This window comes from Natrix helvetica (genome assembly GCF_964273705.1).
Source record: "Natrix helvetica genome assembly, chromosome: 2".
Lineage (NCBI taxonomy): Eukaryota > Metazoa > Chordata > Lepidosauria > Squamata > Natricidae > Natrix > Natrix helvetica.
This window is the reverse complement of record NC_138552.1, coordinates 215,686,530-215,703,167: the sequence shown is the minus strand read 5'-3', so window position 1 is coordinate 215,703,167 and position 16,638 is coordinate 215,686,530. Positions and strand designations below refer to the sequence as shown.

Genomic DNA, 16,638 nt, shown 5'->3' with positions numbered 1-16,638 from the left:
TCTGGGCTTTGCCCGTGAGCCAGGAGAGATGCTAGGGAAGCCCGTGCGTTGGCTGGCAGATGGTAAGAAGCGCTCCAGAGCGAACTCATGGGTGTTGCTTCCTTGTAGCCTCGTAGCCAAAGGCCTATCCACTTGGCCCAGGACCGCTGGGAAGTCCCCTGCTCGATCCGATGTTGGGGGAGATCAGTCAGACTAGGTTCCTAACCAATTTAAAGGAAAAAATATTTTTGAAAAATTCCAATTAAGAAGAGTTTCGGAAAAAAATTGAGGAGAGACCAATTCTCACATCTAGTCCTAATTATATTGAGTCTAAAGCTGGGTGAAGCCACCAGTGCACGATGACATCACAGATTGTAGACTCAGTCCAATTGGATACTAGACAGAGTAAACCCAGTCTGGCTGCTATCTCCACCAACTGGGAGAATACTCCCAATCAACTGTTCCAGGCTGCACGGATTGCCACACACCATCGCTGCCTCCATGCCTCATGTTTTTGGTCTCTGGTGGGTGGGGCTACATTCGGTGTATAAGATGCACCCAAATTTTAACCCTTTTGGGGGGGGAAGGTCTTTTACTCCAAAAATACGGTGCATAAATCTTCTACTTATGTAACAGACGGAAGATAGAAGCTTGAGGAATGGAAGGAAGAAACACAACTACGATGTCAGATAAAATAACTTTAAATCCAGGGGGGAAATGAAATCTGGGAAAACACCTCAGACAGGATCCTCTATAATTCTCATGAAGATAAAGGGAGGGATCAAGTAAGCATATCTATGCTTTCAAGATGTTACTGTAGCCTTATAATAAAAGCAGTTTTAGCATTTATAAATGTGGCTTCCTATTATGGTCAACCTTAAATGGCTAGCAACTTGCAACAATGAAAAAAAATTCCTTAACTGAGTGTTAAGCATTACCACTGGTCATAAAGTTCCTTTTTTGAGCTGAAATATAATGAAAATCCTCAGAAGCACTTAAAGCAGAATACTAAGAATATTGATTTTTAAATAACAAATGAATTGGACTTTACACACAAACATTTAGTATTTTGTCATAAACATAATATTTGTAATCACTGACCACCTTTCCACATATCTATAGCACTATTTAACATTTCCATTTCCGAAAAAAATACTGGTTAAAACCAGTATTTGAATCACCATTAACTGCCTAATTTGAAAAGTTAAGCTAATATAAACTAAATGAAATGGAAATCACACATTCTGCCTAACACAACTGTGCCATCATGCATAAGACTACATGTAAAGGCACATTCATTGACTATAAATGGAGAATTACAAAAAAAATCTATAATACAAAGACAATTTTTATAAACAGAAAATTCAAGATATACAAAGTTTATTTTTATAAACATAGAAAACTCAGATATACAGCTCAAATATATACACATGTATACAGAACATTACTTCTTTTTACCTTTGGAGGAAGTGCATCATTTTCATTCTTAAGCACAAATCTTCCTTCACGATCATCTTTGTTCCAATTTAATTGTACAACTAGAGGCTTCTCATCTATATCCAATCTTCTTTCTTCTTCAAAATAAGAGAAAAAACACAAGATCAAACAATGCAGAATGTTGACAATTAACATAGCAGCCAAGAAATGACACAGCAAATACATTTAGTTAATAGACTGCTCTTGTATCATAACCGAAGACTATCAAGTCTTTCAGTTTATCAAAATGAATAAACTGCCCGTAACTGAAATTTGAACCAACCATTTCTCATCTGACACTTATCAGGTGTGTTAGGACTACAATTTCCAAAATTTCTAGGAGGCACTATTTTTGGATGACAATTCCGAGTGCACTCTTAGTACAATATAAAAAGCATCTTATTTTAAAAAATATTGCTTTGAACATTTAAAGTCTGCCCATGAGCTTCAAAAGTCATCTAAAAACCAAACATGTAATGAAATGTTTAAATATATCAGCATGTACATATACAATTTAAAATTATCTTCAATACATGGAGGGGGATCACTCCTTTTTTAACTTACTAGCCTTTTATCACCATAACCTTAAGAAAAATCTCCCTCTTTGACAACATAAGTTAATATTGTCAAGGGGTTCATTTTGTTTTTAGTCATTCATCTATTAAAAAGTAATCAACCAAATAATATATAATTATGAACCAATCAGATTTAATAAGAACAAGATTTATAATTAAGAATAAATACAAGTTGTTTGCAAGTTTCTAAAAAGTTCTTAAGCTAATGGGATATAAAACAATGCTTGCTCTAATCCTAGCTGATGCAACTATGTAAACTTCAATTTACTAATTTTTATTCAAGTAATTACTGCAGTATAGCATCTATTGATTAATATTCAAAAGACATGTTCCTAAACCAACCATGAACTAAATAAAGAGCTTCATTATCAGTATTTAATAGTGTCAGAGATCAGAGAACATCTCATTGTCATACATACATACATACCTATATACGAGAGTCAGGAAGCTACAGTATGGACAGACTATGGATGGCAAAGTAGGGAATCAAGGCTTACACTCTCCCCTTAGTTATACAACCCATATAATGAATATATATTAAAGAAAGCTTGATTGGAAGAAGGTGTTTTATCTTTTTTAAATTTGGAGGAAAAACATCAATAATCTGTGTTATGCTTATGACACCACAGGTATTCAACTTACTACTAAGTAATTGATCGATCAATTCAGTCAATATTTGATCTATGATCCGTTACATTCAAAAGAAAACAAACAAAAATGACCTAGCGAATGTCCAAAGTTAGGACTGACCTCAAAAAAGGGACTTACAATCTGGATCCAATGTTCTAACAGTTGCCCCTCCCATTGGTCACATGACTGAATTATGAATGCTTGGCAACATAGGAATATTTATGGCCATTTGCAGCATCCCATGAGCATGTGACTGTAATTCACAACAGTTTTGCCCCCCCAAAACGACTAAAATCAAGTATAAGCCAACCAAATGAATAACATCAAGTACAACAACCATCGTTTGAGATGCTAATGAAGATACTGAAGTGACAGATAGCTTCTGCCTTTTAGGCACAATAGTAAAAAAACATGAAGTCAACAAATACACAGCAGATTAGCACTTAGCAAAGCAGTCATGAAAAGATATTCATGCCATGCTGTATCTCTACCTACAATAATCAGAATAATGCAAGCACTGAGTCTACATTTAAGATGTCATTGAGCCCGTGTGACTCCTCCCCAGTTTCAGATGAAGGAAAACTGTAGACTCAAATGAGAATTGTGAGCAAAAAGTGAAAGTCCATAGTCAATGTATCTCTCTCTCTCTCTCCTCCGCAAAAGGAATTCCCTCACGTGACCCATACCAGGCGGGGCTGGCTGCTGTCTCTACTCTAGCAGAAAATGAGCGTATCAGGTAAGAACCAACGCCCATTTTCCTGTTATCATAGAGACAGCAGCCAGACTGGGACGTACCGAAGACTGGGCTGTCCACTAGGGTGGGAAATTGTAAAAAAGGTCCGTTAGGGCACAAACACTTGTTGTAGCACCCTGCACCCAAAAGCAGCGTCAGTCAACGCGTACTTGTCCAACTTGTAATGACGTATGAAGACTGTGGGAGACGCTCAGGTGGCCACCTGGCAGACTTCTTCCAATGTGGCTTGAGTGGACCAAGCCACAGATGTCGCAGCGCTGCGTGTAGAGTGAGCTGTAATGTTTGCAGGGACCTGTATGGATTGAAGTTCATAAGACAGTTTAATACAGGCTCTTATCCAGCACCCCAGACTAGACGATAAAGCCTTGGTATCCAAGGAGGCCTGGTGAAAGGAGATGAAGAGAGCTTCCGAGTGGCGGAACTAGGCGGTGCGGGTGATGTAGATCTTGAGGGCATGACGTACGTTAAGAGTGTGCCACTTGCACTCCCTCTCGTGACGGGGAGACGGGCAGAAATCAGGTAAGGTCAACTCCTGACCTGGGTGGAAACAGCTATTGACTTTCAGTATGAATGTCGGGTCCAGTCTTAAGACAACTCAGTCTGGATGGAACACACACAAGTCATGCCTGACTGAAAGAACAGCCAAATCAGAAATATGTCTGGCTGAGGTTACAGCCACCAAAAACAGCGTTTTAAAGGACAACAGTTTCAAAGAAGTGGATCTCATAGGTTCAAAGGGCGCGGAAATCAAAGCTTCTAGGACACGAGGCAAGTCCCAAGTCGGATATCTATGTATGGCAGGGGGACGCAGGTTGGACGCTCCACGGAGAAATCTCCGGATCAAGGGGTGAGAAGGCAGATGTTCGGATGCCAGGCCATCCAGAACAGAGGCCAGAGTGGCCACCCGTTAGCGTAGCGTGTTAGGGGTAAGTCCCTGATCAAGCCCCCTCTGCAGGAAGTCCAATATCTGCGGAATGGATGCCCTAAGTGGGTCAACAGTCTGGATGGAACACCACAGAGCAAAAGTCCACCACGTGGCATCATAAATGCAGTTAGTAGACCTTCTGTGTGATGCCCGAATGGTAGCAATGACGTTGAGGGAGATATTATTGGCTGTTAAGGCTTGCCGCCCAATCGCCATGGGGTTAACTGCAGCCACTAGGGGTCTAGATGACAAACTGACCCTTGATGTAGAGACAGGAGAGACTGTGGGATGTGCCATGGGGTGGAGATTGACAGAGTCACTAGGTCAGCATACCAAGGCAGGCGTGGCCAATTCGGCACTAGCAGCAACAGTTCTGCCTCCTGCTCCAGAATTTTTTGAATTACCCTCTGAATGAGGGGAAGGGGAGGAAATGAGTACAGGAGACCCCTGGGCCACTGGCATCTGAGAGCGTCTACTCCTTCTGCCAAGGGGTCCATGAATCTCGAGTAATACCTGGGTACCTGGTTGTTGTCTGCCGTCGCGAACAAGTCTAGGACTGGGAGGGCGAACCGTAGTGTCAGTCAATGGAAGATGCTCGGATAGATGGTCCACTCCGCCTGATCTATCATTGTCCGGCTCAGCCAGTCTGCTTGGACGTTGGAGACCCGAGATGTGTTCTGCCCTGAGAGATGATAGGTGAGATTCCGCCCACTGGCACAACAGGTTGGATTCCTGCATCAGGGACCAGGAATGAGTTCTCCTCTGTCTGTTTATGGGTGCCTTCATCGTGGTATTGTCCGTGAGGACTAATATGTGACGGGCCTGAACTCTGTGGTGGAAGTGTCTGAGGGCGAGGCAAACCTCCCGCAATTCTAGCCAATTTATGCTGTTTTGGCTCACTTCGAGGGACCACTGACCCTGAGCCACTAGGTCCTGCATGTGTGCCCCCATCCTGTCAGACTTGCGTCCATCGTACATGTGAGATGGCATGGCTCTCTGAACAAGGTCCCTTGCAAAATCGCCGGGGACTGCCACCATTTGAGAGAGTGTAATACCTGTCTGGGAAGGGGGACTCTGAGAGGAGAGCTGCTCCTGTCGGCCTTTGATGTGGAAGCATGAACCATTGAAGGCTCCTGCTGTGAAACGGGACAATCCCGAAGCAGGATACCATCTTGCCCAAGACTTGGGAGAGAAGAAGGGATGCCTTGCATAGACATAGCACCTTCCTGACGAGTTCCCTCAGACTAAGAATGCGGTCTTTGGATAGGAACACCCTCTCCGCCATGGTGTCTATCAAGACCCCAAGGTGGAGAAGGCAAGTGCTGGGAACGAGGTGACTCTTTTTGAGATTCACCCCAAACCCGTGATTCCGCAAGGTGTGAATGGTGAGGGCAAGATCTCTTTCTGCCTGAACCGGAGACCTGGACAACAAGAGGATGTTGTCCAGGTAACAGAGAATCCGAACTGGGGGTTACCTGATGTGGGCGGCTAGTGCTGTCAGTACCTTTGTGAATACCCTGGGGGTAGAGTATAGACCGAACGGAAGAGCTCGGTACTGGAAGTGCCTCCCCCCATAGGAGAAGTGGAGATATTTTTGGTGTTCTATGAAGATGGGGATATGAAGGTAAGCTTTGGTCAAGTCTACCGACATGAGGAAGTCGCCTTTCCTGACCGCCTGGAGGATAGTGTGCAGAGAATGCATTTTGAACCACTGATAGACAATGTGGCGGTTCGATGCTTTTAGACCTAAAATTGCTCTCAAGGACCTTCTACCTGTGCTCTTCTGCCCTGGTAGTCACTTTAGAGACCTTGGGTTTACTCCTGAGGAAGGGTCCTCTTTGGCTTGCCTCTTCCTGCTGCTCTTTGCCCCTGATGGCTCTGCCTCCTCTAATCCTGCATTCGTATCCATAGCTAGATTAGCCATTTCCCCAAACATAAATCAACACCCCAATTAAATAGGCAACGGTCTCATCCGTTTGCTGGACAGGCACTCCTGATCCAGTCCACCTGGGGTAATCCTGCATTGCTAGGCACTCCAAATGGCTGCTGTTGAGTTCGCACCTTTTTTAAAGCATCCAAAATGGCCAACTTTTTTTCTCTGAGGCTTTTCCGAGCCTCAAAATAGCCGCCGCTATCTTCGCGGGCTTTTCTGACCCGCAAAATGGCCACCGATACTAAGTGTGGCCAGGAGATCTGCAGAATGGCCAGCAGACTCGCCTGGAACCGCTGCGCGCAAAACAGCCAGTCGCGCATCCCTCCGAGTGCCCACAATCAAGGAGCACCGTGGGGAAACAGCCATAGAGCCGTAGCTCGTGAGCTGCCCGATCTGATTGCAAGGCAGGCTTCCTGAGCGAACTCATTGCCGCAGGCAATCAGACGGCTGAGGAGAGGCAGCCAGAGATCAGTTTCGAATTTCCCTCCAATTTGTACAATAAAGGATTATTTAAGGAACCAATTTAAAGGAACATTTTTTTTTTGAAAAATTCACCAATTAAAGATATAATTAAATAATTTGGGGGAGAGATCAATTCTCACAGCCAGTCCAAATTGGACTGAGTCTGAAACTGGGGAGGGCCCGGTGACATCATAAGTGTACACTCAGTCCGATTGGTTAATGGACGGAGCATACCCAGTCTGGCTGCTGTCTCTACGATATAAGGAAAATAATGCAAGCACTTTTCCCTGTGATACTCTATGGCAGTGAAAGTTGGACTTCGAAGAAACAAGATGGAATATTGATTCTTTTGAATTTTAGTGATGGTTAACTACTCAATCCAGAGTTTTTTTCGATTCAAACTACTCAATCCACAGTTTTTATTTAAAGTACAAATGACCAGACCCAAATTATCTTACTTTGGACACATTATGCAAAGACATAGCTTTCTACCAAAGGTTCTAATGCTGGGAAGAAGAACAACCACCAAGAACAAGATGGATAGACTCTGGTACAGTAGCAATGGGTACTGTAGATCAGGTTAGTAACAGATTATCATGGAGAAGTTCTATATGATCAGTAAAAGTTGACAATGACCCAAAATTAGTCAACCAGTGTCAAATACAGGGTAGCAGATCACTCACTATAAATCACCGTAATCTCTTTAAAGCATAAAAAGATCACTCAGCTAAATAATAAACCAGTAAAACAAGAATTTCTTCTTGGTTGCTGTTACCTGGGTGCACATCAACCTGAACTTTTTCTATTAAAACAAGACACAAAAAATAATGAAACTGGTTTTTTTGCCCCTGTAAAAATACCATATTCTACTTAGAAACACTGCCAAATTTTATGTCAATAAGGCATTACATTAGAAACTCATCTAATAGAATATAGATTATATTATAAAAATCCTGTGGAATTGTCTTGTATCATTTTATTACGCTACAAAAATATGTATGGAGATCAAATAGTAGTAAGAAAACTATGAAAAGCATGTAAGATTAATGAAAAGTTTCCCTATATCAAGAGCAAACCTTCTGTTGCAGCAAAAAACAGGTAGAAAACTCCAAATCGCTGATCAAAGGATTCAAGTCTGGGACAAATCTGTTTTTTTGCTTAGTAGATTGTAGGAGATTGGTAGTCACATCCTATGGGCTTCAGACTGAGTTGAGAAACTGAAAGCAGTTGAGCCAAGGAGGTGTGGCCAAAGCTCTTAAAAAAACTCAGTCACTGGGCAGATAGACAGAAGTTGAACCCACACTTGGATTCTCCAAGCAGCGCACAGGAGAATAAGAAAAAGCAACATGATAACAGGAGTGCAATTTGGCTATTTTATTATAGAAGAAATAAGTTTTACAATATTTGTCTTCCTACTGTTGGAGATGAGGCTACTAACTTCTGGTCCTTTTTAAAAGTCTAGGATAAGATGTGGCCTGTTCCCCAAATGTTCATCTTCCAGAGAGTAAGCAGCAGAACAGCAAGAAAAAAATCCCATATGCACATGCACATCTGCTCACTTAATATTGTATTTAGGCCATCATTGGGTATTTGACTCTTTGACATATTAACTTGTTTTGGAAACTAGTTATATTCTCTGCGTTATTTGATGAAATGGAAAAGTAACACCTGCATTCCTAATTATAGGTGTAGCCTCTGAGTTTCTGTGCTGACTAAAGGAGGTAAAATGGAAAAAGTTTATGCACACTGGAACTGCTTTTAGAAAGGATTCCCCAGACTGTCCTATTAAACTGCACTCAGCATAGCTTCAGAATCATCAAACCTAAGTCAAACCTGTTTCTCCAAATACTCTCTTTTTACTTATGAATTAGCTGATCAGTCTCCACAATATAATGAAGAAAGTAAAATGCTCTGCTTTAATTCTTAGATATGTATTTGTCAGTCTTTTATCTTTACATTTCTAGACATTAGGAGGGAAAAATGAAAACAGCAGCAAAAAAAACCTGTTTAAAAATGAATGAATGAATAAATATGGTAAGATAAAGCAAAAAGATGTGAAAGAATAAGGAAAACATGGCTAAATGCAAAATTGAAAACTAAATTGGTTAAAATGCTAAAATTTTAAATCAGAGAAATATCATCTACGCTGAAGAAGCCCATAATCAATTTCACTGAGATGTCCAGAAAAAAAATTCAAAACACAACATCCTTGCCTTTTCTCCAAATGTTGACTATATTGATGGCTTTGGAGTATAAGTTCAGTATCAAATGTGGCACAGTGCTCATTATGTGCCTCAATTTGCTTCTCTGAAGTGACATCATCATGCTGCTTCAATTACACAATGTAATTTGCTTCAGTTGAGTTACTTTGAGTATATATATTTTAGATACAACACACTGATGGGAATACTGAATATCCCCATTAATCTGTTAATAAGAGATTTTATGTAAAATAAATGTAAATATTCTAAAAGAGAAAAGCATCGTGAATTAAACATTTTAGAAATTACAGTCTGCACGCTATAAAAGTATTTATGATCTGTATGTTGTTACACCTGAAGAAAAGCGGGGAGGAGAAAGACATTTTAAAAAGAAACACATAGAGTCTGGCTTAAGGTTAACTACTTTCAGTACCAAATATTAATGCATCTTTCTGAAAAGTCTATAGAAAGTTTCTGTTTTCTTATGATAATATTGAGGCCTACATACTATTCTTATGTTCAAATATGCCTTTTCTTTGTGTTTACCACAAAGCTGATTATTCTATTTTAATGTTTTATTTCTTCCTGCTCACAAATTGAGAAACAGTATTTATATAAGAATGTAGTAGCATTGAGCATTTCATCTATTTATCAGCAAAGTATTACATAAGATCCACCAGTTTTATTTTATCACACACATACTGAATAAAAGTACTTTTTAAAAAAAATTCTCAAGAGTCTCTTTACAAAAGCAAAGAGGCAATCTTCCCTCTCTGCCCAAGGAACCAGATTTTTTTCTCCTATACAGAAAAGTGGACCCAGAGCAGGGAGCTACTGCTCTTCCATTTCCATCTACAAGTCAAAAGGGCCTATTACAGATGTGGATAAGATAGTCCATATAGAAATTAAATCATTACACTTATTTAAATATTAATTAAACTTGTATAACTGCCCATTCCACTGGAGGTGACTTTCGGCAGCAAACAACAATCAGATAATAAAATAAAATAAAAACAAAATAGACAATATTTATTATTAATTAATATCCTTAATAATTCATGTCATAAAAGTGAAAGATACAAACCAAAAGACAGCAGGGATAAAAATGGCCATTTCCTACCCACAACTGTCACCTACTCCTTGAGCAGGAGTCATGCATTTAGGAGAACTCTCAGAATGCACTTTGGATATCACTGCATACTGAAATCCCATTCAGTAGCACAGATGGCAAAATCCTGGAGCCCCAAACCAAAGCCAAAAATTATCCAATAAAGTGGGTTCCAGCAATGGCTTCTTAAGGAGGAGCAAACCACAGTCTCTTTATGAGATAAAGAAACAACCCATCTCTCCCTCAAAAAAAAAAAAATTCAGAATCTATTTCAGGGAAGGCATATTAAAATCCTGTAAAACCATAAGTGCTATATTTTTCAGAGTATAAGACTCACCAAGGTTTTGAAGAGGCATTTTTTAAAAAAAGTAGGTAGATAGAGGGAGAGAGAAAAACAGTAGGTAGATAGAGGGAGAGAGAAAAACAGTAGGTAGGTAAGGAGAGAGAGAGTAGTTAGGTAGGTAGGTAGGTAGATAAAGGGAGAGAGAGGGGAGAGAGGGAGGGGGAGGGAGGGAGGGAGGGAGAGAAATACAGTAGGTACGGAGGGGGAGAGAGAGAGAGTAGGTAGGTAGGTAGGTAGATGTTTCCAGGTGTATTTACCCATGTGCTGGAGAAGGAAATAGCTGACAATCTGCAGCACCTAAGACTTTGTTTCTGCTGGCACAGCACTTGATCAATGTAATTCTCATCAATCAGTTAAAGAGCTTTCCAAAAGGAAAAAAAAAGTTTTTGCAAACCTCCCAAAAACTTTTTTCAAAAAAAGAGGCATGAATAGCCTTGGGGAGGCTTGCAGAGTGCTCCTGATTTTTTGGGGTGAGGAGGGCAAACTCTCTGCTTGTTTTTTGTGAAAACGGGCCTTTTTTGTCAAAAAAATTGATGCATAGCCTTATGGAGGCTTATAAAGTACTATTGAGGGCTAGGGGGGTGCAAAAACAGCCTTTTTGGTGAAGGGGCGGGGTTTCTGGGGGCAAAAAAATGATGTATAAGACGCACCCAGATTTTCAGCCTCTTTTCTGAGGAAAAAAGGTGCGCCTTATACTCCGAAAAATTCAGTAAGTTTCTTAATCCAGAAATGGGAGTCAAGCAGCTCAGGTAGGGAGGTTGCTAAGAAGCAGAGAGTTTTGTACAATAGCAACAGTCTCAACTGATTCCCAGAGCCAAACTTAATAAGCTGGGTCTCACAACTGGGGACATATGGGGAAGGGCCAGTTTATAAATATCTGTATATATTCTTTTGCCAAAACATATTTCTCACCAAATGCATAGAAAACCATTTATTCTCTTAACTGAATAACTATTCTTGCTCTTTCTTTTTGAAACTAAAGAAAAACATGAAATCTTATATAAATGTCTATATCAGTGATGGTGAACCTTTTTGGAACTGAGTGCCCAAACCAGAATGCACATACATGCACGTGCCGGAGCACCAGAAACCCAAAGACCAGCTGGCTGGCGCGTGCATGTTTTGGCTGTTTTTCGGGCGGTTTTCAGGCCTTTATCTGGGCCAATTTAGGCCATTTTTCAGGATGTTTTCTGGCACTCTGGCACCCGCGAAGACCGTGCATGCTGAAAACCAGAAGAGCAGCTGGCGACGGCGCGCGTGCCCCGTGTGCTGTGTGCCACCTCTGGCACACGTGACATAGGTTTGCCATCGTAGATCTGTATCATGCAACTCTCCACAACCAGCTTTAACCTACTACCCATAAATTGCAATCTACTGTTTCCAACTGGAATCGTGGAAGCATTCATTTAATCATTGTCCTCCTCAAAATCAGATAATGAAACTAAATCAGATATATCACAAGAACTATACAGTTATCTCAAGTTATCTCTTATTTAAGCTAATTAAACTGCACCAATATTCTTGATCTCAGAGGAATAAAAATACCAATTTATTTTTAAAAAATCCACAATGTAGATAATATCAAATGTGAAAGACCCAAATTAAAACTTGCAGAATAGAAGAGCAAAGATTATTTTTTCCACAATAAAGTGATAAGACAATAAGGATAAATATTTTGTTTTTAGCTCATGAATTTTAATGTCATGCCAATATTTTTTATCTTTTTGAAATCTAAAGATTGTCATTTAGAATCCAAAATAATAACAAAATTCTATCATCAATCATTTGTTTCAATTATGATCTTACTACAATGATTAAGAAAGCAATCTGAAAATCCAGTTTTATTTTTTATAATCCAATTTCACCTACCTGAGGAAAAGTGCTTTGAAGGCGGCTCCATTTGAAATGATATAAAATAAAACGGCTCATTCTGGAGCACTACCTCTAACTCTGCTAACCTTGGATTACAGTGTTTTATAAAAATATTGTTATCCTGAATGGTTTCTCAAAATAAATTGAAGCTGTAAGAAAACTTACTGCACATGAGCCTTTCCTGATTCCTGTTAGGAGGAAGGTTATCATATTCTGTGCCACCTGAAAATTCCAGACTATTTTCAAGAACATGACTTCAGATGGTGATAATGTTTAAATATCATCCCATCTTATTATATATAATTCAAGGAGGCAAACTTGTGTACTATTCCTTCCTTTTATTTTTCCCACAACAGCAAAGCTATGAGGTGAGGTTGAGAGCGAAAGGCTGGTCCAAAGTCATCTAGCAGGCTTTCAAATGTAAAAGAAGCCTAAAGTTCAGACAATTGGTTTCTTGGCCAGCACCTTACTTATTATACTAAACCTGACTCTCTATACATGACTATTACAGTATAATCATTCAGATGATCATTGCACTATTACTGTACATTCATGAACTGCAATGGCTCCTTTAGAAAAAAAAAGTGTTCATAGCCACAATCCCAATATTCCAGGCACATTTCCTAAAGTGACCCAACTCTGAACAAGGTTCCAGTCCTTCAAAACTTCATGTAAGATTTACATCAATGAAATATGCTGAGATTTTGTTTGAGCCCACAAACTTACTAAGGTATTGGAATGTTCTGATTGTACACATTTTTACTGGTAACATATTTTGACATTCTTAAGTTTTAGTATGTCAGCTAGCAATTTCTTTTTCTCAAATGTTAACTGCTGAAACTGAGTGAAACAAGGAACTTTATGAAGCCTATTTTTTTCACTCCTGCTATTATTTCTTTTTTAAGAGCCCAAATAGAATACACTAACCTCCACTGACGTGCACCTCATAAAGTGAATATTTTGGGGATGATAACATTCGCATATCTGGCCGGAATTTTTCTGCAAGTGTTTCTATCACATCCTGAGTTGTGGCAGTGCTAGACACGCGGATACATTTTGTTGCAAAATTTCCAGCTGCTTTGTCTTGAAAATAAAACCTCATAACTCCATGGAATTCCAGATCCTGCAATGAAATAAACAGAGTCAATTTGATTCATTTTGATTAAAATAAGCTTAAATATTATGTTTAACTGCATTACATTAAATAGAAAAAGTATATTAATATAGGGGATGTTCTACTTGTACTACATGTACAAGAATATTAAATTTGAAAACTTTCACATGAAATGGGGTAGATCACTATAACAGGCAAAGGATAAACTAAAACTTCTGGGAGACTTTCATGTTTTACATTTCTGTGTTTTTATGGAAAATATATTTAGCTCTTTGAAGAACCAGTGGAAGTATGAATTATATAATACTGGTAAATTTTACTAATGCTTTCCAATTGTAGTGGTACTATAAAAAAAGAAATGCTTGCTCAAAATAAAAGTTGAAAAGTTAAATTTGAGAACACTTATCTTAACATCAAAAAAACCAGGAACAATAATCTGTTAATGTTTTTAGCTTTGTATATTTTTTCAAGAAATTTCTTTGTATTACATTTCCAGTGAGATGTTTTAATTAGTGCTGATCACAGAAAGTTGGTGCAATTTATCAAGTTAACTAATCATCCTAAAAGATGCATGACTCCCATAAGCCAGAAGTGAACAACCACTTGACAAAATGGGTGCTGGTGGAAACCTGGTGAAATTTGGATATGGAAAAGTGAGGAACAGGACCTAGTAATCCTGGCTGCTTCCCAAATGCCTTATTCCTAATTCTCATGAAGAAAAATTGGTCTGTGAATGACACCGTTGTTCCTGTTGAAGTCATGGAAAATTGGAAAAGTTGAAGCTTTGCTCAAGGTTTAATGGGCCAGAGCTTCTATTCTCTGTGTTATTCTGTAAAATTGAGCATAGATAAATCAGATTTCGGAAAATTAATACTTCGAATGTATTAATTCTAGGAAAATTGCAGCATTACTATTTTAACAGCCTTATAAAATTGTTTTCAGTTTTTATAATTGTTTAATTTAAGCAGTCAAACTGACTGCACTTTAAATTCTAATAGAACATAATTCAAATTTTTGGACCAAATAGACCTTTTGTTGTGATAACGTCTTATAGACTCTGATAATTTAATTTTGCCTAAGCAGTTAAGTAGCATAACAACCATGAACAAATCTCAAGCCTTTACTAAATTAAACTATTTTAATCAATAAATAATTTTAACCAAATATTCAAGTATGTAAACGGTGTTCACCAAATAATTATTTGGCTTTTCCATGTTAATATAATCAAAGTGGTTTTTACTATGAGAGGCAGTCAGTTTTTAAAACAATTATGTGAAACCTTAGGATTGGAACTAGGAGCACTATAATAGCCCTAAGATAATGTTATAAAATATACCCAACCAATTATATCAGAGTATTTTAACTCAATGCAATATTTAGGCTAACAATGTAAAATAATACATCTATTGACTGCAATTTGATGTGCACATAAATAATTTCATTCTCTACTTCTCCCAGCAGATGCTAAATTTGACAAGTATTAACTACAGCAACAAATGCAAAATAAAAAGGCTTCAACAAATGTAACATAAACTGCAGTTTTAGGAACGTTATGAATAGCTTTACTAAACAAAGCAACAACAAATAGAAGTTTTAAAACATTTTCTTCACCAAATGAAATGCTATTAGAGCTTTGAAGATGTTCTACATGGAAAAAGCAGAAGTGTTAGCAATCCTTTTATAATAAACACACTATAACAATTAGACCATGGGTCGTCAACCTGGTCCCTACCGCCCACTAGTGGGCGTTTTGGGATTCCAGGTGGGCAGTGGGGATTTCGGAGGTTAAAACCTCCTTTTGAACTAACACGCGCGAGAAGCACCGTCCCATCGCCAGGGAAACAGTGAGGTGAATCACATGGTTGCTCAGATCACACGGGCACAGCCCAAGAAGACATTTCTGAGAAGAGAAACTTCTCCGGTCGCGCCTGAGCTGGTGAAGTGCTAGAAGGGGGGGGGGGGGGGAGGAGCAGAAAAGACAAAAAGGAGAATGAAAGGGAGAAAGAGGAGGTGGGGGATAGTGGAATCCTTGCTGCTTTCTGAGCTTGGGGGGGGGGGAAGGAGCAGAAAAGACAAAAAGGAGAATGAAAGGGAGAAAGAGGAGGTGGGGGATAGGGGATCCTTGCTGCTTTCTGAGCTGGGGGGGGGGAGGAGCAGAAAAGACAAAAAGGAGAATGAAAGGGAGAAAGAGGAGGCGGGGGATAGGGGATCCTTGCTGCTTTCTGAGCTTGGGAGGGGAAAGGAGCAGAAAAGACAAAAAGGAGAATGAAAAGGAGAAAGGGGAGGTGGGGGATAGGGGATCCTTGCTGCTTTCTGAGCTTGGGGGGGGGGGGAGCAGAAAAGACAAAAAGGAGAATGAAAGGGAGAAAGAGGAGGTGGGGGATAGGGGATCCTTGCTGCTTTCTGAGCTGGGGGGGGGGAAGGAGCAAAAAAGACAAAAAGGAGAATGAAAGGGAGAAAGAGGAGGTTGGGGATAGGGGATCCTTGCTGCTTTCTGAGCTTGGGGGGGGAGGAGCAGAAAAGACAAAAAGGAGAATGAACGGGAGAAAGAGGAGGTGGGGGATAGAGGATCCTTGCTGCTTTCTGAGCTTGGTGGTTTTCTTACAGACATTTCATTGCCAAACTAGGTAACATCATCACTGCTAGAAGGGGGTGGGGTGGGGAAGGAGCAGAAAAGACAAAAAAGAGAATGAAAGGGAGAAAGAGGTGGGGGATAGGGGATCCTTGCTGCTTTCTGAGCTTGGTGGTTTTGTTACAGACATTTCATTACCAAACTAGGTAACATCATCACTGCTAAAAGGGAGTGGGGTTGTGGGGAAAGGAGGAGGAGGAGAAGTCGAGTAGAAACTGATAGCAGGGACAGGCAGAAGCGGAGCAGAGCAGTTGCAAAATAGGAGAAAGAAAAGGAAGGAGAGAATTGTTGTTGGCTAATAATAATAAGTGGGCTAACTAGCTCAGCCTTACTTTTGTACATAGCCCTAAGGAAGATTAAAAAAAGGAGATAAAAAGGAAAAGCACCGAAAGAGGAGACCTTCGTTTGTTCCTTACGAAAATCGAACCAGATATCAAATATTTAGTCTCGCAGCATCAGCCTCAAAGATCTCATTAATCACTAGTAAAGCTAATTTCAATTTACTTTATTGTTTTCTAATTAAACTTTATAAAGTTAAAAACATTATAAACATGCATAAAGTAGAAATAAAAAGATAAATGTATGTACATTTCTTTTTTTAAAAAAACACCCTCCTTTCTAAAAAATATTCTGC

General features: G+C 39.5%; 1 protein-coding gene across 16 annotated transcripts in view; it reads right to left on the bottom strand.

The window, feature by feature from the left end:
- AFDN (afadin, adherens junction formation factor) overlaps positions 1 to 16,638 on the bottom strand; it is a 100,885-nt gene that overhangs the window by 69,779 nt on the left and 14,468 nt on the right. For 14 of the 16 annotated variants that reach the window (XM_081940888.1, XM_081940879.1, XM_081940884.1 and 11 more), the window contains exons 2-3: positions 13,186 to 13,381; positions 1,438 to 1,553 (exon numbers count right to left, since the gene is read on the bottom strand). In XM_081940888.1, coding sequence (XP_081797014.1) covers positions 1,438 to 1,553; positions 13,186 to 13,381 — 312 coding nt within the window. The remainder of the gene's footprint in view (positions 1 to 1,437; positions 1,554 to 13,185; positions 13,382 to 16,638) is intronic. The other 2 variants (XM_081940890.1, XM_081940887.1) reach the window with 1 other exon arrangement.